Source organism: Heliangelus exortis, chromosome 6 (genome assembly GCF_036169615.1).
Source record: "Heliangelus exortis chromosome 6, bHelExo1.hap1, whole genome shotgun sequence".
Lineage (NCBI taxonomy): Eukaryota > Metazoa > Chordata > Aves > Apodiformes > Trochilidae > Heliangelus > Heliangelus exortis.
Window position 1 is genome coordinate 27269706 of NC_092427.1, and position 23799 is coordinate 27293504.

Consider the following 23799-nt stretch of genomic DNA (forward strand, 5'->3'; position numbering starts at 1 on the left):
GCAGAGCATGAAACGCAGACTGGCACTTGGCTCTGGAGTGTAGAGCTGAATGCTCTCAACTTTTACTGAACCAGTAGACAGAAAGAACACTTAGCATTTCACAGGGGTGGCTCCAGTGTTTGCAATGTTTACAACAGCTGAAAATCATACAGTGCCTTACACTCTCAGTGTTATAGAGATCAGTTGGCACAGCCCAGGCAAGGAAAATAGGCTGAGAAGATGTCTAAGCTAAACCCAGCTTAGAATGTATTAAAATACAGAGAAGAAAATTTCTTTAATCACAGCTCCCATGATTTGAGCTAGTCAGGGTCTTCCAGTATTAGAAGTTTACCTGCTTTAATTGTGGGGCAGGGAGGTGGGGAGCCAAGGGTAGATATATTCCATTAAAACCACAAAAACGAATAATGTATAACCTGTTTCTCAATTCACTGTAACCATAATACTACATTTAAAATACCTCTCATACAACTAATCAGGAAAAAACATCTAAATAGATTGAAATTTATATAATTCATTAAAAAAACAGCAGAACAAAACTATCACTAGAAATACTAAATGAGGTAGCAAGCACACAGTGAAATTAAATCGCAATGAATAACATTCTGAAGATATCCAAGCCCCTTATTCCCATGGCCTGCCTCTAGATTTGAGTACCTAAATAACTTAATTACGTCTACAATTTTATCTGATATAAATTTGCTTCAATTCTTGCCACCCATGAGCAGTTAGTAATGAAGCTTCAGCATAAACCACAAATTGTGATACATACTGCACTTAAGATGAAAGACTAAAAGGTTACTTCAGAGTACACTTTAAACCTACAATTTCTTAAATTTTATTTCTTGTAGGTTTTATTCAGGCATTACATATTGATAAAATGGGAAAAAAAGATCTGAATAACTAGGAAAGTAAGTACAGTGTTTTGCAATTGTGTTTATTAGTCTAGCCAGACTGTAACTTAAATGGCGAGAAAATACATAAAAGAAAACTGGAGTTAAGATCAGGAAATATGATTTTGAGGGAAAAATTTCCTGTCCAGGAAAAGATTTTAAGCACACTAAACACATGCAACAGCAGTCAATCTGGAGACTTATTACCCGAAGGAGAAGAACCCTCTCATTGGGATTCCTAGAGTCCAGGGTTAAATTTACAGTAGTATGTAGGATAGGGACAGGAATGGAGTCTAGGGAAAGTTTACACAGGATCAGGATCAACATAACATGGTACCTTACGAAGGGAAATCAAGAGGTAGAATGAATATAGAATTAATAGAGTACAGAGAAGTTGATCAGAAAATTAACAAGTTTTCTCTGTATCTCATACATCTGATTTTATGAAAACACTAGAAACAGCCATTGCCTACACAACAGAGAATAAAAACCCTGTAGAATTTGCAGTCCCTCAATTTTTACCAAATTATGAGATGTCTGATTGACTTCCCTTTTCTTCATTGAACTACTCTTATAAATCTAGCCATTTCTGGAAGATTTTTTTGTGTAATGAAAGGATGGTGTAGGAAACGAAACAGAGCTACCTTGATTGCATCCCCTCTTTCCCTTAGGAAAGGGCTGCAACTAATACCTTCTTTTCTATTTTTATTTCTTTATAGCATTAATGTTCTTCTTTTCAGACACCTGCTTCCACAAAAATACACAGTGTTGCACTTATTTGTGCAATATAGGAAAATTAAAACCATCTGAACAGCTCAAGCTGTAGTATGCAACACAACACAACAACCTAAGCATTTCAGTGCTACTGAGGTTTTCAGAGTATGAAACAGCAAGAATTGCCTTTTAATGAGAGGTTAATAAAATAAATAACCATTCAGTTTACAGAAGGCATGACAGAAGTTGGGCCTGCTGAGGTGTTGTACCAAATACAGAGCTCAGGTATCGTGAGGCTGAGGAACTTTCTGCCCTTAATAATCAGAGTGAAGGAGTCTGCTTCTCTGGCAGAGATGAGGCAAGTGTTCACTTGCCCCATGCAATCAGGCTTCCAATCCTTAACTATCCCCTACTGACCAAACAAGGAGCCCACTCTGATACTGGCAGCAGGGACAGCTGGCCAGCAGCCACCTCTCTGCAGCTGAAACACGCTGAGTAGCAGCCAGCCGAGGGACTACCATCAAGATAAGGCAGCACTGAAACAAATGAACTAATAAGAAAAACTTCAGTTTTATTCTTAATAATTTCTCACCTTTTAGCAGTTCATAGTATCTGTGTGTGCATCCATAAAATCAACCTTGATATATACTGTGATTTTATTTTTTTGAAATTCTTTTTTACCAGAAACTCTTACTAATGTCAGTATAACCATTTCAGTCTTTCCTTCTTTTGCTATGTATAACCTGCTATATCTGATTTAATAAACATAATTTACCCTATTTTTTGCTTCCACACAGATTTTCAAAACCAATTCCTCTTCAACTTCTGCAAGCTGGTTTCTAACATTCTTCTAGAACACTTTGAATCTGACAGGTAAACGACTATTTTTCCTACTTTGCCTTTTACTCATGGGATAACTGAAGTAGCAGGATAAACAACCTTGTCTCTCTCTAAAAACCTTCATGAAGCATTAGTAGGACTGCATCTTTTCAGCATTTATTAACTGGTTCTATAATGTTTCAAAAGAAATGCATATGCAGAGAATTCTACTGGGGGAGTCTGAGAGGCTGGGAAGCTGCTCCATCACAGCAATTTGCATTACTGACTGGTGCTGGTTTTGACACTAAGCACTTGGCTCAAAGAGTGTGAAATTAGCAGACTCATGTTGCTACTGCTCCATGAACAATCACTGCATCATTGAAGAAGAATGATTACCAGCTGTCACCTCATTTTCACCTTATCCAGTCTATATTCCAAACTTTAGAGCAACAGTATCTTTAATTCTGATCTTTACAAAAACAACAGGATCTTAAAAGCATCATAGGAACTGGACTTAATTTTAGCTCTTCTGCTAGTAAATTGGTGTTAAGTCCTTGATGTGCCACAATTTAGGACATGAATTTTTATTTCTTGTACTGATCAATTCTCATACAAAGCAAGTTTTCTGTCAGCTGCAGCATCTAGCAAGCCAGTAGTATATTTACCTCAGGGCCTCCGAAATTTGGTGTCTTGCAGTTAAAAGCCTTTATTTTAAGGTCTAAGTTCCAAGCATATACATTACATGCAGTGTTGCACAATTCCAGACAGGAAAGGTCTAGGCATTTTTCCTCTGATTCCCATAGGAAATATATAGTTACAGAATGAATTGTAAAGCACAATGTAGAAAGATCAAAGCTAAACAATCACGGGTCTATCTAAGTATAAAAAAAAGATATGAAGTAGTATTTTAAACAGCAGAAGGATTCATTCTCAGTCGTAAAAAATCATGTTAAGCAGACTTTTTTTTACACAGACACATTTTTAAGCTATAATATCACCTAAAATAGCATACAACAGCAACTCAGAAATGGAAGCTCATGATTGCTGAAGAGAAGATATCATGATAGTTTGTAATCAGAAGTTGATTTGCCATGAACAGCATATTGCTTTCTTAATTTTCCTAGTTAAAAGGGCACCCAGCAGTTTAACTACCAACATCTGAGAGGATTTGGAGCCCATGGATCTGATTTTCACTCCATGCCAAATTAGTTCTAATAAACACTAAAAGAGATGTAGAGTCACATTCTTTGCTGGGTCCTATGAATTCTTCCACTCTCTCTCACCCCTGGATGGGTATTGGGTGTTGCCTGTTTAATAGCAGACAAAACCCAAAACTAGTCTTGTCAAGTTCTCCAGCAGAAGCATAACTAGAAAGCAAATCACGAGTTCCCCTCCACAAGCAGTAACTGTCAGTACCAAGCAGGGACTATCAGGAAGAATCACCAAAGCTGTCATCAGGCCTGGTGTCACTAATGAACATCACCACTTGGACATAAGTTTCTTAATTACCAAGCATTACAGTCTTGAATCTTGAGACTTGGTTAAAGAAAAATGTGAAGATGATTGTAAAACTGTTTGTCAGTATCAGCTAGAGAAAGGAATAGATTTTCCAACATATTATTTCAGAACATACACTGTTGCGCCTTCCCAATTTTAGCAAGAAATCCAATAAGAATGGTCTCAGTTTCATGTCCTCAAAATCTGGAGAGAAAACCAAAAGGAAATGCAGATTTGTTCATATAGACAGAGTTTAGTTCAGAGATGGGGATGTAATAGATAAAATATAGGAGCTCATACTTCAAAACCGTAAGGCCTCATCTTTCTGAACATGCTCCCTGCACATGAACAGCAGACTCTAAATAGTTACTAGAGATAGAATACTAAAAGTGAAGAATTACTGGATGTCCTCAGCTAGTAGAGGACATAAAGAGATAGGAAGAGTGAAGTTAACCAAAGCTGTGCAGTTGTACAAACCAGTCTGATTTATCCTTGATATGAAATCAAGGTAATACAATAAGTCAGTTTAGCTGCCTTTAAGAGAAATACATACATTTATGTATGTAACAGTTAAACAGCCTTTGCACTGAACATGTAGTTAAAAAGAAGAAAAGTAAAAATATAAACAATCAAAACTGGATATGCTACTTAGTCGTTGTTACTTTCAGGGAAAAAAAATGTACTTTCAGATATATTTAGATAGTGCTTATAAGTTTTTGGAACATTTTCCTTGAGTGTTTCTTAGATCTACACAACAGTATTAGCTGAATACACACACACACAAATCTAGTGATATGAATACATGGATAAATCTAGGGTTTTCAAGGAAACCTCCTTGTGTGCTACTGAGGCCAAAATTAAATCTTTGATGTTGAAAACACTTCTATTACCTTCATTACAAATATAAAAAAGCAAATTACAGCTGTTCTCAGGCCTTCTTTTTCATTATGATGGGGTAAATTTTACCAGAAGTACATTTTAGAGATGCGCAAATAGCAACACTGTACGAGCAGAAGTTACAGAAAGAAAACACTTTAGAAAGGGATTCATCCTCTGCTTTCCTTCTGAACATCCGTCACTTTTTATTTTCAAAAAACAGCCAAATCTTTAGTTCCTGATAAAGAATTTTCCAATACAATGTGACATATGGTGAGTGTGTGAGCACGTGTTGGAGGAGGAGATGGTGGCTCAATGGATTAGTCATCTGCCTTTCACCTCTGGAAGCATAGTTAAACTCAGTCCTGACCAGAGCTGCACAGTATATTCCAGATGGCTAAAGTGGGCCTAATTAAAATGAATTCAGTGATGTCACCTTGTATCTAAGTGAATTGCATGCACCACTCATTTGGCACTTTGGCAATGTCAGTATAGAAATGAAATAACCAGATTTAAATCTTCTTTTAAGTCTTTCAGGACAGCAGTCACACTGCAAGGAAATACATGCTATCATTACTAAGAAATGTATTATATGTTTAAATTATAATTAATGCATTGTTCTAATAACAAAGAAACATTAGTTGAGACTTGCATGTGGGGTAAATCAGTGTAGTTAGATTTCAGTCTATGTCAGTAAATGATTCAGTGGATATACACTGATTTGAACCAGCTGTGAATCTTGCAACACAATTAAAAAAATTATTTCTTTTTAACAAAATATTTTTCCTATTATGTAGACATAAATAAAAACAATACAAATCCCAATTACAAAGAAATACGTGCTCAGAAGTGCATAGTATTGTTAACTCATACACTTCACACAAAATCATTCTTTTCAATTCTTCTCTAAGTTAAAAGTTAGGATTTTTTAACCTTCACAGCTTGGGAAAACAGGACTGGAAGAAGCAGAGAAGACCTTGTGTACCCTCTGTACCATTTTAGCCATGTGTCTAGTAACATCTGTGTATTCTGAGAATCTGTATACGTGCTGAAGTAGGGTAGCTTTTTCTTTCCCACCCAATTTAAATTCACAAATAATTTGTTTCCTAGCAAGGGTATTTCCCCCTATCTGAAATAATGGCTTTTTTTTGTGTGTAATATTATACACTCTGGAATTGTACCCTCATGTATATTCTGGGGGTTGTTTTTTCCCTAAGTTTGTTTTTTCTTCCAACATTTCATCAATGGATAGTGAACTGCTGGGCCCACAGAGATCTCCAGACCACCAGCTCATGTATTTGAAAGGCATCTGTTTATTTTTAAAATGCAAATGCAGCCTACCTCAAAGACGGACTTGCAAGAAATGAACAATCTGAACAAGTCAAGAGGTTTCCAATCAGGAGCTGTGTTCCTCCTTTATATCAGGCTATGATCACTTGCTGTCAAAACCACTTAAACAATATCCTGGAATCTGAATGAAGTCCCCCCACAATTAAAATGAGCAGGATAATCCTGCAAGAATTATTCAGGCAAATCATTTTTCACACAGTTTAGAGTAATGATAAGGTCATTTACAAAAGAAATCAGCGCCTTTGAAATGCTGACTTGTAGACAGAGGACTGCCTGGAGGAGGGCCATAGATAACAGTGAAGACTGGCCTCCTAACACTACCCTCCCAGTCCTTGGAACTGATTCTGATGAAGAGAAGGCCCAATAAGGTTAATACCCCTACTTTGATCTCTGTCAAAGCGTACCAGCAAGAATTAATTTACATTTCAGATGAAAAAGGTTGACAGCATGAAAAGGCATCTTGTTTCTGGTATGTGAATGTGCTGTAATAGATCGGGAATTCTGAAAGGAAGTTCTGAGGAAGCTAAAGGGATAAGCCGAGCGGCTGCTTTTATTGGGAAAGAGATGAAAGGAAAACAAATTTCAATATGCGCTGTTCTGTAGAAACATGTAAGCCAAATGCTTCCTAAATTTCAAGGCCTGCTTGAGCGGGGACGGGGGTGGGGGAGGGCTGGGGGCCAGGACAGGAGGAAGGGAGGGGGAGAAAAGAGGGAAGTACCTATACTTTAATGATATGGTTTGCTAATGTCTTGATGACAAATGCCAACAATCTATCACGCTGTCTGAAATGGCACATTAAAAAAAAATTATAAAAACATGCTCATTTTCCTTTTAACTGAAAAGGTGCCTTGAACTACACACTTAGATTGTAAGATGTGCAGGGAAGGAAGAGACTTGGAATTGCTTTTGTCTCCATGTCACTAGGCACTTGGACAGTGTAATGTAAACAACAGAAAGACTGTGAGTGTATTTTAAAACCTGGAAAACGGCCACCATTAGCAAGCATGAGCTTTGATTTGAAACACAGAATAATTAGCATGTAGAGAAGAGAAAAAGTGCACAAGGAGAATTTTCAAATAAGAAGTCCTAGATACGGATTTCCAAAGGCAGACAGAAATGTATTGAGAATTATTGTACCTCGTCAAATGCAGTGCCAAAACCAGGAGTAGCAAACAGCTTAATTAATATAAAGATATACTGTGTCACTCTTAACCCTGTAGTTCTAATGCTCATTCACCCACACTGATCACTGAAACTGTCAGGTGCCAGGTTACAAAGGCAGACAGTGTGTGTGTTGGTGGAAAGAGTGCTGACAGCATTCCTCCAGCATCAGGTCCAGAGGGCTCAGAAGGGCAGAAGTATCCAAATTTAAGGGTATGCATTCACTTGCACTGCCTCTGCTCTGCTATGTTCAGTGCAGCATCTCAGAGATGGCAAGAAGGAACACAGCTCTGAACCTCTCTCATGTGTATGAACAGCAGAAGAGATCAGTTGCCTTCTCTAAAGAGCTAGTAATGAGCATGCAAATCCTACATGCCTATGACATGTAGCTGGACAAAACTCCAAGGCATAATGTCCCCTACAGTCTCCAAGTGATGCTGCTACACACCAGTTTCCTCCTGAACCTGAGAAACTCTCATCTTAAGGAACTGGTAATAGTGGGACAGTGACAGGTCAACTGTTTCACTTCTCTTCATGGCAAAAGGCTGTTGTAAAAGTCAGGAAATCAAAGTTCAGGTACGGCCAAATGTAAATGTAGCAAATTCTCAAAAAAATAGTTGCAGGGGGTTATTTAAGATCTGCTCTCTGTGCTATGATCAAAACAACAGAAAATGACAATACAAAGGAGAGGAAGAATGAGAGAAAATGTTTACGCAGTCCCTTGGTGCTCATTGGAATAGCAGAAAAAAATTATTCATAACAATTCTCCATTTAACAGAATGTTCTACATGTGTCTCTGGAGCTGTATTTCGTGATTCTACATAACAGTATGCATGCAAAGCTATAAATTATTATTTTATCCCAATGATACTCTGTTTCTTTCTGTAACCACACTGGTATTCTGTTTTCTGCTGGAGGTCAATGAGATGCTTAATTTCAGAATAGCAAACTAAGACAAAACAAAAAGTTGACTGGAAATGGCTTGATAGCAAAGTAAAAAAAAAATTTAGAACACATTTTTTTTGGACTGACTTTAGATTACGTGATCCAGAATAGAGAGGTGACAAAGCTTATAGAATTCTAGCACAGGAAGCCCACAGAATAAAGGTGGTACCTTGGTTCATCTGTAAACACATCTGCTACAACTCATTTTTGATCTGCTACAGTTTTTCATCCTAAGGTTGGAAAGGGAAGGTATATAATACTGCATCATATGGAGGTTGCTTCACATTGACAGTGCCTGAAAACACCATTGAGTTCACAACACTGGTTCTTAGATTTCTGTGCCATATGGTACCCTGCTCTCTACTAGAGACCTACACAGCCCTATGGGCCTGTTCCTCCAATAATCTCTTTAAAGTTTATTCAAATTCATATTGATACGGCTGCATAGGAGTCTGGCAGAGAGTCAAAAGATTGGCCAAAGCTGGCAAACCCAGCAAGCAGTCAAAATGAAAACCTGGCAGCCTGCCAAGATCAGGGCTCAACACAAAAGATGGAGAAATGCACGTCCAGTGCCTTCCACTTACACTTTTAGTGCTTCATATCACCTCTACATATAGCTGAATCTTACTGATTGTGCTCAGAAAAAAAAACAACCAACCAAACAACTCAACAGCTTTTAATCTCTATGTTTTGCTTCCAGAGAATTATTTACAAAAAGTGTGAAATCCCTAATACCTGTCACTGATGTCATTTGATACTGAAGAACAAATGATATGAAGTTAGTGGTTTTGATTTCTTTTGTTTGGACTGTATGTATTTCTCTTGGCTATAAACACTGATGCATGAAATTGCCCACAGCAAAAAAAGGTGTTGGCAACTGAAATAATGTTTTAATTACCTGCTTGAATATGTATAGCTGCCTCAGTTCTTCTGTTCCTTATTTCCTTGTACTTCCTGCGAGCTTCATATCCTCTCCAAGCTAAAAATACAAAACCATGTGCTGGAAATTACATTTATTTAAGGAAGTGCTACAGAGTCTATGGAGTCAGAGATGTGCTGAAACTTTCATCCCTTCTGCCATAACCACTCTAGCCCCCATCCCCAGTGCCTCTTCTCCACCCACCCACATGTTGAACCCTGGGTTCACGACTGCAGTATTCACATCCCCATAACTTCAAACACTGCCTCACTCGTCCAAACTTTAATTGCCACCATGTGCTCACTGATGTCCTAATCCAAAAGGCAAAGGTACATGATCATGTCAGCACAAGAACTCCCCTCCTCCCGCAGCTCCCCAAAATTGATATAAGGAAGCCTGTTAAATTAATGATAATCAGCCTCTCAAGCCCAGCCCATGATGTATGTTATATGGAATTCTGGTATACGTGCCAGGGTGGGCATGCAACTGCAGTTCATTTATGTGCTGCATACTGGAGTAAACATATCTCTAACAATTTTTTCATTTTGTGGGCAGGCATCACATCCAAAATTCTAAAATACTTAAATAACAACATTACCAAATACTAAGAAGACACCTTACAAGTAAATCAGTATTTGTCTCAATTAGCTGGAAAGAAAAGCACCTCCAATTATTTTGATTTCAGAATAAGCAAATTAGCAAACAATGTCCATGCAGTTTAACAGCCTGAAATGCAAAGACACTCAGTGAAAGAGGGACTGTGAACATTTACCTGACTGTATGATAACAGCACTATATTCTCTTTTCTCTTTGACTTTCTTGTACCTCCTTGCTCCAAGCCATCCCTTGATATAGGCTTGCATGACCACCACCCTCCCTATAACTTCTCGCAGGAACAAATTTAATTGTTCTATATGATAATACTTTAGAAACACCTGAAATGGAACAACAACAAAAAAAACAGGATTACATGCAGCAGTAGCATAACCTCTCATATTCTGTCTTTTCATTAGTCTTATGTCAGCCTATTTTAGAGCACTGATGCTGAAAACAACTGTTAAAATACTGGTTGCTGATATCATTGCAATCTTGTTAATCAAGTATTAGCTCCCAGTGTGCTTGTGGAATTTCATTATTCCATTGATTATTATCATCCCATTGCAAAATACACCACATAGCTGCACCCTTTACAAAGTAAATTGGTCATGGGGAGATTTTCAGGTATCAGCAATTTTGAAATACAGCCTTTCTTTAAAATGGGAAGATAAATCCCAGGTTGAATTTGGTTTTAGACATAATACTGTCTAATGGCATTCTGCTTCAGGAGGCAGATCCTTTAGGTGGTTACATACACTTTATATGGGTCTTGAGCAGAAAAATTCTCCTTGTTTTTCTTTTATGCACTGTAAAACAACTCAAGATACTGCATAACTTCCTTTTTATAGAAGTAATTAATCCATTTTAAACCATGAACAAAGGTACTTGACAGAGACAGAACATGAAACTCCACAAATGAATGATGTACTAACCATGCTCACAGGCTGGGCGAGAGTGCAAAGTTTCAGACCTACCATGATTAAGAGCAGAAGGAGCTTCAGGGGGGCACCACCACAGCAGGCACTGACAGATTTACTGTCCCTACCAGGGCAGTCACATGCAGAGGGCATTTTGGGGAGGCACCCAATGCACCCTTCCTCTTGCAGCACTAACTCAGATGGCTTGGGAGGACACCTCCGTAACCTGGGAGGCTAAGTGGGGCGAATTCCTTGGTCTTTTATTCATTCATGCAGTACTTTTCATACTGCTATTAGACATGTTTTGCTAAAAGGATACTATCCTGGAGAAAGCGCTAGCACTCTCTACCTTGGTTTTCCCAAGAATCCAGTTGTCTAGTTTAGATTTCTCCAAAATGGCAAGACAGTTTTCTCTGCTACCAAGGGGAGCCTCATGCGCCTTGAATGCAAGGTAATAATACCTGCAAAACCAAATGACAAAGAATGATCTGAATTAACAATAAATATATGTTTTCACCCCTCCTCTCTAGCTCAAGAGCTGAATCTCTATAACTCATGGGCTAAATTCTCCCTTATACTCAGTCTTCTTCAAAAATCATTATGCAGCTGTCATGAACAGATATTTGAGCATATACATGACAGGGGAAAAGAAGTATTACCACAGTGGTGACAAGTGGCTGCTGCACTCTAGAAGTCCCCAGTCTGTACAATCATGCATAAAGCTCTCTCACAAACCACTGTGACTTAGGAAACACCCAAGGTTGCTTTGAATGTTTCAGACAAAGAAGCAAATGCCTGACAGAAAGAAGGGAAAGTCCTACAGACAAAGAAGCAAACGCATGACAGAAAGAAGGGAAAGTCCTAGAAATCAGGAGTAATACAAAGGAAGGCAAAAATAAAACCTTTTGAATAACGTGTAAAATAAGCACGCCATCTACAGAGCTGCATAACATACTTCAGCACAGTTACATCTCACTTCAAGTCTGCAAGTTCTGTTGAACAAGCAGGTGCTCCCTGTGGTGCTCAATGGACCTTTACAGATTTCTGAGTGGAAGAAAACTCAAATACTAGCACAAAAAAAAAAAAAAAAAAAAAAAAAAAAAAAAAAAAAGAGGGAGAAAAACACTGAATTTAGTCATTAACTGATGCCTGTTTGTTATGAGAAATGCCAGAAAAAGCATTTCAGAATCTTTCAATATTTTAGTCATCAGTCATTTTTCCCAAAGAAATATAAATAGCCCTAACATTATCTGGGAAGAATAAATCCCACATAAGAAGTCCAGGGTTCTTAAGCTTGAAACAAGATCACTCCCAACACAGGAGGCATTTTCTGTTAGGCACTTTTGCCTAACAGAAAGACTGAGAATTCTGAGTTGGCAAATATGAAGGTTAACACTAACAGGGTAGGCAGAACAATGATACAGTGATACTGACTGATTATTGAGGCTGCAAGGCTGCCACTGTGTGTAAAGAATAGTTTACAGTAAAAACAACATATCAATCTTAATTTACAGACAGCAAGATGTTCAGACTGTTTGAACACTCACCTCTGTTTCACACCTCTAGAAGAGGTCAGATACATTCATATTTAAAACAACTGGTGTTATAAGTGCATTGGTAAGGGTTTTATCAGTGATGATGGCTAAAAAGAGCTAGCAGCTATTTTAAAGAAAATAGTTGATTACTCCTCATATGAATGTAGTAATTCTCTTTACAATGATTTCTGTGGTAATGATCAGGTTTGCAAGTCATTAGGCACGATGTGTTTTTTCTCTTTGATTGCAAAAACCAGTTAATTGGAATGATTGTGATAAATTTTAGTGGTCTTTGGAGTTGGCCCATACTGAACTAAATTTACTTTTCTTCTGTCCATGTTTCTTTGCAAAGAACAGCCCCTATCAACTATGTGAAATAACATTACTGTGCAAACAGTTAATGATAAAGGGATGCAAATGTATTTGACTTGAACAGACATTAAGAATGAATGGACTGATCCCCACTTGTAAAGCCATTATCTGTTAATGAAGAATGGCTTTTACAGTATGTAAGTCAACTCACAATAATTATGTTAAATAACAGCAAGAACATGAGCCAGTTAGTTTCCAAATTTAAGGTTATTTTAACACAAATTACACTGTTAAGTGAAAGCAACTGCCTGCCACCTCAGCTCTTGTTTATGAGCTGCCCTGTGTTGACTTAGTCCTTATGAAGTTACACTTCTACAGTAGCTTCTTGGTTTACATTTGTGTTTCAGAGGAACTGGCAGGTTCAGCAAACAATTCTCCTGATTTTTAGCATGGTAAAGAGATATTAGACTCTCAGAGAATAATCCAGCCAATGAACCTGAAAGATGGATTCTTCTGTAGCCGCATAAGAAAATATCCCACCTCATACTGAGGAATATATGGAGAAGGAATTAGAAAGAATGGAATAGCACATGACCTTTTTTCTTTTTTTTTTTTTTTCTTTTCTTTTTTAATCAGGAGAATATGGTTTTCAAATATTAGTTCCAGTTAATCTCTAGATATCAGGTCCATTTGTCACAAGAAAGAAAAAAAAATCACTAAAATAGTCAATAAAGATCAAAGCGGAACAAAATGATGTCTGAAGGGAGAAGCACTGGAATGAGTCCTGGGCTAGATACAGTTATTCACCAACTGGAGACATTGTGCATTCTGAATAATGATAGAAGATTAAGTATTACTGAGTTATTTTTGATACAGTGTCTTTCTCAAGATGTTATTGCAAATCCTTTAACCTAATCTTTCAAAATACTAACAAGTCATGCCATTTAGTAGGTATGAAGAAACATGGTGTATTTAAAAGAAAAAAAGCACATTTCCTCCACCTAGTTACTAAACTTAATCATGCCAGTTTTCACAACACAAATGGTATTGAGTTGCACTAATAAAACTCAGATTTAAAGTATAACAATTTGTGATAGTATCCAATTGAAACACACACTTGATAGATGTAAGTAACTTGGGGAATGTAGATGTAGTGTAACTTGGGGAAGTTACACTAACAGTAAATTGCTGTTTACTTCAAAACTCAGTTCAGATAATAATGGTATTTCCATACATATGTAACTTGAACAGTTCCTTTCCTTAGGAAGAAGGAAGGATTCAAGTGAGTAATGGTATCAGTTTTCTGCTGTTAATGTGTCTTTTAAGGCATGTGGCACAAGGCTATTGTGAATTTTAAAACCACTAACTAGATAGCATTGATGAAAAACAATAGTTAGGAGAGAATCTCATAATTTTTTAATCTTACTATCTTGTTAATGAAATTCTAATTACTGAGAAATTGACTTGTGAAAAATACCTCACTGAGAAGTATTTTTGAGCTATGCCTTACTACACCATTTTGTTCATGGAAAACATCTTTCAAGTGTAGTGCCCTCTCCATTAGCTCTGTTTCATGATTTAGAACGTAGCTGCTTTTGGTACTCAGAATAAAACCATAAATAAAACAATGCCCATTTTTCTTCTAAAGCCCTATTTCAACAAATTTTTAAAAAAATCTACATTTATACCTGCCTTTGAAGAAAGAATGCCACTCAGAATGATAGTAAATTTACAGCCCATGGGAATAACTTCAGTTTCTACATACAAACATACTGGCTTCCAGTATTTCACAAAAACTTCCTCTAAATGGTGTTTCTCCAAATGTTTTGACTGATCTAACCATAGCACAGGAGACTCCTGTAGGTGGTTAAAAATACTGGTATGTTGGATTTTCAGAATCAGGTCTTCCAGTTCGTTTTCAGTTATGTAATCAAAAATAAGGCAGAAATTGCTCTTCTCAACAGAAATAAGCTCTATGAGTCTCTATATGAGACTGGTAATTGCTTTTTGATCATTTCTTCTCCAGAATTGCTTTTGTAGTTTGCATTCTGCACAGCTAAGGGCATCTAGATTAGTGTTCCAAACCTCAAATTCATGTATTTTTTTTAAGCAAATACTTTGTTTTCTATCTGGTGCCTGTTTTCATGATTGAATCACATAACTACAGATGCACAAGTAGTTTGACTTGGTGTAGGTGTGCTCTGGATAGGTGTACTACAGCATGTGCCACACAGGGTCATCCAACTATTTTACCTAATCTAAAATCTCTGTACAGAAATGGACCATATGGAACACTTTAGAGGAAGGTACAATGTTTCACCTTAATGTATCTGGCAACAGTGTGCAAGTATTGTACACAGTGAAATGGTAGAGAAAATGTTAGGGCATGCATCCAAAAGTTTGGGGTATATGGAAAACTACAACTGTTCATTTTGATTTATTGGTCTAATTTCATCTTTATCATACTTACGTAAATCTACTGCACAGAGATCACAGATGGAGTGACCTCTGTTTACAACATTTCACCAAACGAAAAAACAGATGCTTAATTTGAGAAGAGTTAGAAATCACATTTGCTCCCAGATGAGATGACAAATTTACAAGTCTACTTTTTTATTTCTGTATTTGCATTTGTTATTCAGGCAGAAAATGCAGTAGTTTGGAACACCTCAGTGCTCTTCCCTGTTAAGCCAATATTTTTATTTTTAATTTTAAAAGTCAAGTTTATTGTCCTTCATGTATCATTTCACAGCCATGCACATGTCTGTGCAAAAATACTTTCTTTTCTTGGCTTATACATCCTGCTTGGAAATTCCCTACACATGACACATACTTATCTACATATTCCCTAACACTACTTGACTGACATTCTCAGTAGCAGTAAGACTAAGAACAGTAATTTCTCTCCAGAAGAATCCAGAGCTGATGAAGCTCTGCAATTATATATTACTTAACCAGTCGTTTTGGTCACGAACAGTACTCCAGGCAAAAACCCAAAACCTAAATAAACAAACAAACCAACCAACCCTACCTTAAAATGGGATTACCTGTAGTTAATAGTCATTAGGCATAAACCAGCTTTTTTTAGAAGCTGAGTTTATCTCCAGATCAGCAATTGCAAAGCTAGGATATATGGAGATAAGATTAAACAACTAAGTATGCTATGATACTGAAAACTTCAGAATTACTCTATATATCAACTACCTAATTATGGCCAAGGCATTTTAGTGTTTGTGGTTTTAGATTAGATAAGTTGATTGTAAACAAATGGTTCAATTTCTCTTCTTTGTAAAGGGTGAACTGTGGAACTGCTCAAATAGCATTTAAACAGCACCATTTACTGCTATAGCAGTGTATCTTACTAAAGTTCAATTTGCATTCCAGACTTAAAGGCAACATCAATTCTACACAACTAACTCACCAAAGTAATGATTAACCCTTTCTCTCTTCAAAACAAGCATCTCTCCTAAAATGTACTGGCCTGAGGTGGAGAATGGACAATGATACCCGAAAAGCATGAGGTGCAAAAGGCTAAAATCCCTTTCTCTGTTACCACTGAATTTTTTGGATGAGAAGAAAAAGTATGCAGTGAGGTAACACGTTGAACAGGATTCTGTAGTATCTGACCAGCTTTTACTCCTTTCCACTCAACACAGAACATGACTCATTAAGGTGATGAGAAATACAACACTGACCATTTAGAGACTGTGTGCCAGTTGTACTAACAGTGACCTTATGCAAATTTGCACTCTGGGACCAAAAAAGCAGAAAGCAACATCACTGGGATCACTGTTACATAAGGTGTACACAGAGAGGGGATATGTGGTAACAACACAGCTGCACACCACATTATGTCATATGAAGTTCCAGAGGCTAGGACACTACATAGAGCAAGGAACATCCCATCTAGTTGGACTTTCAGAGCAGGTGCCATCTAGAAAGCACACCTCCCTTAGCAGGTATGCCCTGCATGGGCACTCTGTGGCCACACAAGCCAGACACATCTAGATGCTTGATCAGCTTAATAACTTGTGTCTGAAACCTGGGATTCCAACCTGAGAAAAGGGCCATGCTGCTTCAATGCAAACATGGAAGACTGACACACAATGGCATGGAGTGAAAGACAAGACCAACAAAGATGAAGTGCCTGAGGCTTAACAGGTCTACAGTGTTTTAGAAGGGGCTGCAGATTTCATTTTCCTAGTTTAACTAAAAGAACATGTATATTTATATACATAAAACAGATGGTTGTATATCTGGATGAAGAAACATTGTGTGAATGAGTTACAATTATATCCTCTCCTCACCATCTGTTTTTTAACAGAATAAACTAACTTCCAGGTTTGCAACACTGAAATAATCTGTTCTACAAGAAAACAGAAGACAGTAAAGGGTAACATTAGACAAGAGTTTTATCTTTTGTTTACCTCCCACCTGATAAACCCTGAATAGTTCTGTTCCCTGCCTGTGATTGTTTTGTCCTCATATTTCCTGCTAAGAGTTTACAAAACAGCATTATTGAACAGGCAGATAAGAAGCACACCTATTTGTTTAATAACATCAAGGGAGAAAAAGTGCTGGCTCATCCATTTTGTTGTTAAGTTGCTCAAAAGGATCAAAATACCAATTAACTTGCTGGCTTAGAAAATCTTTGATATCCTCAAATTTACTGACATTTTGAAACTCTTGTTCATACTTGCCTAATATCTTTTTGATTATGAACAAAGAAGTGCCAATCTGTTTAGCATTTGACCTGTTTTCTCAAACATTTTTATGTATTCAACTACTTAGTTCCTAAAAACACTTGACTAGCCATGGCTGTAAATTGAAGAAAAATGTTTCTTGTTCAATTGATAGCTTCTAAAAGCATGGTTAGCTTTTTTTTTCCTTTTTTTTTTCTTTTTTCTTTTTTCTTTTTTTTTTCAAGAATAAAACAGAATAGAATTTGTTTAAAGATAAAGCATAAACTGAACAAAGGAGCAAGAGCATCCCCTTTCCCACCCCCTATTTATATTCTGAACTCAGGAAGTCCTCTATGCTGTTGGGCAAATAGCTATATCTTCCCCCCACTGCCCTCGTCATGTTGAGTTTCTTTCCTGAAAAAATTACATTGAGTTGGACTAAAAGCTTGGGGAGTATCTGACAAAATTTTAAAATACAACTTGCTCTTATTCGCATGATTGGAAAGTCAGTTCTGCTTTCATTACCATTGCTTTTCAAGCTTGTACTCAAATTCAGTGCACTTTTGAATGAAAAGAATCTACTGATAAGAGGAGGCCTAATTTCCTCTCAATTTACACTAATTTTAGCAGAGTTATTCTTAGTTCACTTATGTGTAAATTGGATAAAAGTTAAGGTTAATAATTCTGCCTTCAGCTTCTTCAGAATGTTGCAAAGAAGTGTTAGTGATCACAAAAATTAACCCCTTTGTTAAATCTGCTTTAGAATCGTGTGACCTTACTAAAATTAGTCATGTAACAAAAAAAAAAAAAAAAAAGGTGGGAGGAAATCTCTTCTGAAAATTAAATTGCTTTGATGGTCAAATGAACGCGTTAGTTATCCTTCCTGGGATATATATCTCTAGTGTTTTCCTATTACATATTCATTTGGCATACTAATATATTACGAACCAGAAATTTTCATATTTTTTCAAAATTAATTAATTAAGCTACAGTTTTGTTATTCAACACCTCTAATTGCAAGGACCCCAGATTTGCAAGCCCAAATAACTGATTTACACACATAAATTTACCCAATCTCTGGATTTTAGAAAGGTCTGTGAAACTGTTTGTGTCTCTTCTTTCTTGAAAACACAATCAGCTCCTTCCCTCTAGCATCATGTGAATGATTTGCCTTCAGTAGATTCATTAACTCTATATTGTGTGGATGAGCAAACCCAAGTTCAGAAAAAATCACTAAATGCTCAGTACTGCCATTCACTATTCCTGCTGTTAAGTATCTGATTGCTTAATTGTGTTGCTTCTGCTTCTTTACTGAATTATCAATCCCGCAGCCTGGAAAACAGCAAATACTACATTAAAAAAAACCATATTTTAAATCTAGACAAAAATAATAAAGATCATAGAAATATATTTTGTCATCAGAAAGACAACAGCACTTCCAAAATCAAATTTATAACTTCTTGAGATTGAGAATAGTATTGAAGCTAGTAAGAGTAGTTGTAGCAAGGATTCAAGTGAACAGAGATGTGGTTACAATAGATACCCTCCCAGATAAGTTACTATGAAGGCTATGAAGCTATTACAACAAATATTTCCACATCTGAAACTTTTATATCAGTTCATTCTTAAGTACATGTGCATTCTTCGTATGATGACTGAAGGTCACTGATTTTCCAGATCCTTGTATTATCTGAGTATGATGCAACATTTCCACTCATTGCCTCTACTGAGGGAAGCACAGGGACAGGCTTGCTACTGAATAGTAAGTGCTCACTGCTGGTCTCACATTGACTTTTCTCCATCAGAGCTCAGATCCCTCTTATATTCTTGATCTCTGACAGTCATTGCTATCACTAGAGAATCAGACTATGAAAGTTGAAACCATTGTCTGTAGAACTTTCTGTACAGCCATGAAATAGAAGTCTTACCTTTTCACAAACTCTTCAAAGAGGATGCGATGAGAATACCCTTTTTGTCGTATTTTGACAGTTTCCAGAATCCCAGTGTATCTGAGCTGCAGCAGAACTCTCTCATGAGAAAACATCAGTGCTTCTCGGTCATCATTGGGTTTAATGCAGCGAATAAAGTGAGGCTGTCCAACAACCATTTTGGATAAAAGGTCCATAAGGGAATACTAGTGAGGAAAATAGCACACAGTTGACAAAAATACAATTACTTAAGTATGAGGTATCTGTTTGCAATATTATATGTAAAGTTGCATTTTAATTGTAATGTTGACCATCCCAGAAAGCAAACCGTATCATGGGTCACATCATAAGAAGTGTGACCAGCAGGTAAAGGGAGGTGATTCTCCTACTCTACTCTTGTGAGACTACCTGGAATACCATGTCCAGTTCAGAAACCCCCAAAACAGGAAGGACATAGACCAGCTGGAGCAAATCCAGAGGAGGGCCACAAAGGTTATCAGAGGGCTGGAGCACCTCTCCTACGAAGACAGGCTGAGAGATTGAGGTTGTTTGGTCTGGAGAAGAAAAGGCTCTGGAAACTTTCCAGGACCTGAAAGGGGCCTACAGAAAAGCTGGGGAGGGACTTTTTACAAGAGCATGGAGTGACAGGACACGGGGTACTGGCTTTAAACTGAAAGAAGGTAGATTTAGACAGTAGGAAAAAATTCTTTAGTGTGAAGGTGGTGAGACACTGGAACATGCTCAGGAAGGTTGTGGATGCCCCATCCCTTGAAGTGCTCAAGGTCATATTGGATAGGGCCTGGAGCAACCTGGTCTAGTGGGATGTGTGGCAGTAGAGTTGAAACAAGATGATCTTTAAGATCCTTTCCAAACCATTCTATCATTCTAAGTACATTCAGTCTCAAAATTTTAAGCTCACTATGGTAGCTATGCTATAGGCTGCATTTTTAAATTTCTTTTTTACACAGTTCCTACACAGCTGACAACTGCATAGGCAGTTGCAAAGGCACTTTAAACCCACACTTGTATTACTGGATAAATTTGGATGTGTGTCCCTGTAAACTTCACACTGGGGTAACTTCTCAGTATACCTCAGCTTTCTCTGTGACTTTCCTTGTACTATTTTGAGTGACAAAGAAGAGAGGTATTCCCACATGAAGCTTTGACCCACACTGGCTGGCACAGTGCTATGAACTTTCCCATTCTGCATGTTACAAATGCAGCCTGAAGAACAGCTGCTCAAAACTTTTCCATTTTGCACTGATCACAAGGAAAAAACACTAAACAACAGCCCTGGATTAGCATGTGGGTTTCCTGACTCCTAACCTCCCAGTTCAAACATTCTCAATGCCTTTTCCTCACCTGTTTGACTTAAACACTCATACAGAATATACATTGCCCCAGACAGGATTACTATGGATAAAATGGCAATTAATGTGATTTTTAACAGTACTTCCAAAAGATGGAATATTTTTACTTACTAGGACACATAATAAATCCTAATCTTGAAAGCATGCATGCCTGAGCTTGTGAAAAAATATGGAGGAAGGTTTTAGTAATCACAGTTATTTTGTTTGCACAAAATCAGTCTTCAATTCATAGAGACTTGTTCTAGAACCTTCAGCACTTTACATGGAAATAGTCTAGACTCTAGATTCTGTTGTCAGTGCACCTGGTGAAATTATAAAAGCACAAACATGAAAAAAAATATCAAAAGAAGATACATGGATCAGCAAAGGCCTTACAATAGAATAAGTTCTCCTATCATTCTCCTTTATCTTGCAATCCCACTTTTTTTTTTTTTTTTGAGAAATCTATTGATCTTTTCACCAAAATGTTTGTTTAAAATTCAACTTTTGTACCCTAAAATATGAAGCCATAGTTTGTCGCTTCATGTTAGTTGTTTCTTCAGGGTGTCGCATCACCTCCATCGTGTCAACCTGGAAGACAAAAGTGAGGTATTAGAGGTGTCCCAGAAATACTGCAGACCCACCCCACCTCACCCATGAAGGTTGGGCTCAGTTTTTCCTATGGTTATTCCTTCATGTCTGAGTACTTCAGAGTTCCTTCTCAGAGCTGGGAATGCCAGCTTCTAACAGATGCAAGGCACGCACTGATTTCAGGGAGAGCTCTAGGTGTTCTGAATGATTTCACACTTTTGTTATTACACTATAAAACTAAGTCAATGAAGCAGCTGTCAAGATGCAGTACCTTATAAATGACTTCTAAAAAGCATTCCTCTTACCACCTCTTCAACGAACTCCATCAGGTCTTATTTTCTATGTAAGAAGAGCTGCCATTTTTGTAGTGACCATAAAGAAAATTGAGCTGCCTTATTTTGCTCACATACAGAAAAAAAGGCTGCTGTCAGATAACAAGTGGCAAAGAAAGAAGGTAATCTCAGAATGTGTAAATCCTTTCTGCTGTTGTGGTTACTATTAATTACTTTAAATTGCCATTTTGATGCCAAGAATTTCAACAGTCTTACGCTGCTGAACTTCCCCAGCTTCAAATACTGCTTTTTCAGTATTTGGGAGGAGTCATTTTTAGAGGGTATACATGGACAGCAAACATATTGCTCATTGTATATTTTAGTTATATTATCAGTACAGCAGTTCTTATCAAAATGACATCTGAATTTCCGAATTAATATAACCATGGTTACCAATCACAAGCAGATTGTGTTGCTGTATAACAGCTCAACAAAATTAAAGAAAATCAACCAGCATCTTGGTTGCATGGAGCATTAACAACATTTTAGCATCCACTTGCTTTGTGGCATTTTACCATCTGCTCTGACCAGGCAGCATCTGTATAAACCAGATAATGCTGTCAGCACCTGTACTACACTTCTGGACTTTGCTCCATAGGATCATTCACAGTGCTCATTGACTTAAGACCACTCTTCTCAACACTAGGAGTAATTGCTGAAACATTACAGCTCTCAATAAAGTAACTGTATCTCTTACCTTCAGGAGATATTTAGGAGACTGCATGCAAAATATAAAGGAAATTAAGTACTAAGCAGCGATAGATGAAGGAAAGAGATTTTGTGTTGGGGAAGAACTCGAAAGAAAACTTGTGGAGACAAGATTCAGAATGCAGATGGTGCAAAGAGAGACAGATTTATGTAAGGATGACCATAAAAATTTCAGTATATTCCTGTAATTGGTAATGTTCTATCTAAGACTAGTGTGCTTGCATTAGCATGAGAAAAGAACAAAACCTGCAATTTGATTTCCGTTTTAAGAATGTTAACAGAAAACTCTGTAACATATCTCAGGAAAAATGCTTTATCAGCACAGATAACATCAAACACCTTTAGAGATTACCTGACAAAGTAAACACCAATGAGCTAATCAGATCCATAGGCATGTCCATGGGGAAGGATATGGGAATGTTTCAAAGCTATCTTGAGAAGAAAACTGCTTTTTGAGAATTGATATCTAAATCTCTACTAAAGGTCAGGTAGAAGACAAAAGCCATACCAGAGAATATTGACAGGAAGTTCAGAATAACTGGTAATATTCAATGTTAAAAGACAGACCATTATATCATAAAGAACACCAAATCAAGAGGAAAGGCAAATAGTTTGAGGACTGTACCAAAAGTCCATGAATTTGATCTTTTAATTTGGATTCTTGACTGCTGAGAGAAGAAGAGGCTCTCAGTGATACTACTGGTGGAGGTTCAGGACTCAAGATCTTTCAGTCATACATAGAGTAGTATCTCCTGGCCAACAAAGGATGAACTTAGGATACCATAAGCATCTCTTTTTCACAGCTGCTTATTTTCACCAAACCTGTAGAATCTTATGATCTTTGAGACTGCCATTCTCTTGAGTATAGTTTACTAGAGCCTGCTGGGTTCAAAGGATTTTGTTTTGGTTTGTTTTTTCTGGGGGGAAGGGAGTGAATACAAAGAAAGACAGATGGTCAGAAACACTCGGAGAGGAGATGTACTACACTTTTTCTTAGAAACCGGGGGTAAAACCAGTATAGTGAGAGTTGCTTATGAGACAGAGTTGCAGAGTCAGATCTGGTGCAGCCTGTAAGGACTAGGATCAATTTCGAAATATTTTTTACATTAAATATTTGAAGTTTCCATTAGAAAAATTCCAATAGATTCTGAAAGAAGGGAGATTCTCCTGCAAGAATTTTCAGAATTTTTTTCTCTGGGTAATTTATAACACTGCATGTCTATGAAGCCTGTAGAGCACTAATTGTATGTAAAACAGGCAATAAGCTTCATCACAACTGGGTTGTCAGAAAATAATAGAACATAATACAAATGCCATGATATAATCTTGTGTTTCAAATCACTACTTATTCTTTTTAAACTAAAATGAAGAATATTTCAACTGTTAGGTCACATTTTTACACTACAGTAGTATGGACATACACTAGATGTTGATACAACTACAAATGAAATGTAAAAGTTTGATATAGAAAAGGCAAACTGTTACATCACTTAAAAAAATGGTTATAATACTTTTGAAACAATATTAAAAGAGTGACTTATGACATCATGTCACTTTATGAAGTCACTGGAAATTATTACTTTTTCATATTGACCACACCTGTTGCTGTTGTGGTATGAAATACTGCAAAACAAAAGAATAAGTTAAGCAGAAAGGCTCCTAAAAATACATATAATA

General features: G+C 37.1%; 1 protein-coding gene across 1 annotated transcript in view; it reads right to left on the minus strand.

Annotated features, from left to right (window-relative positions):
* MYO3B (myosin IIIB) overlaps positions 1 to 23799 on the minus strand; it is a 183510-nt gene that overhangs the window by 47435 nt on the left and 112276 nt on the right. Inside the window, exons 26-30 of the mRNA XM_071747394.1 lie at positions 21005 to 21082; positions 19143 to 19348; positions 11035 to 11146; positions 9944 to 10106; positions 9151 to 9231 (exon numbers count right to left, since the gene is read on the minus strand). Coding sequence (XP_071603495.1) covers positions 9151 to 9231; positions 9944 to 10106; positions 11035 to 11146; positions 19143 to 19348; positions 21005 to 21082 — 640 coding nt within the window. The remainder of the gene's footprint in view (positions 1 to 9150; positions 9232 to 9943; positions 10107 to 11034; positions 11147 to 19142; positions 19349 to 21004; positions 21083 to 23799) is intronic.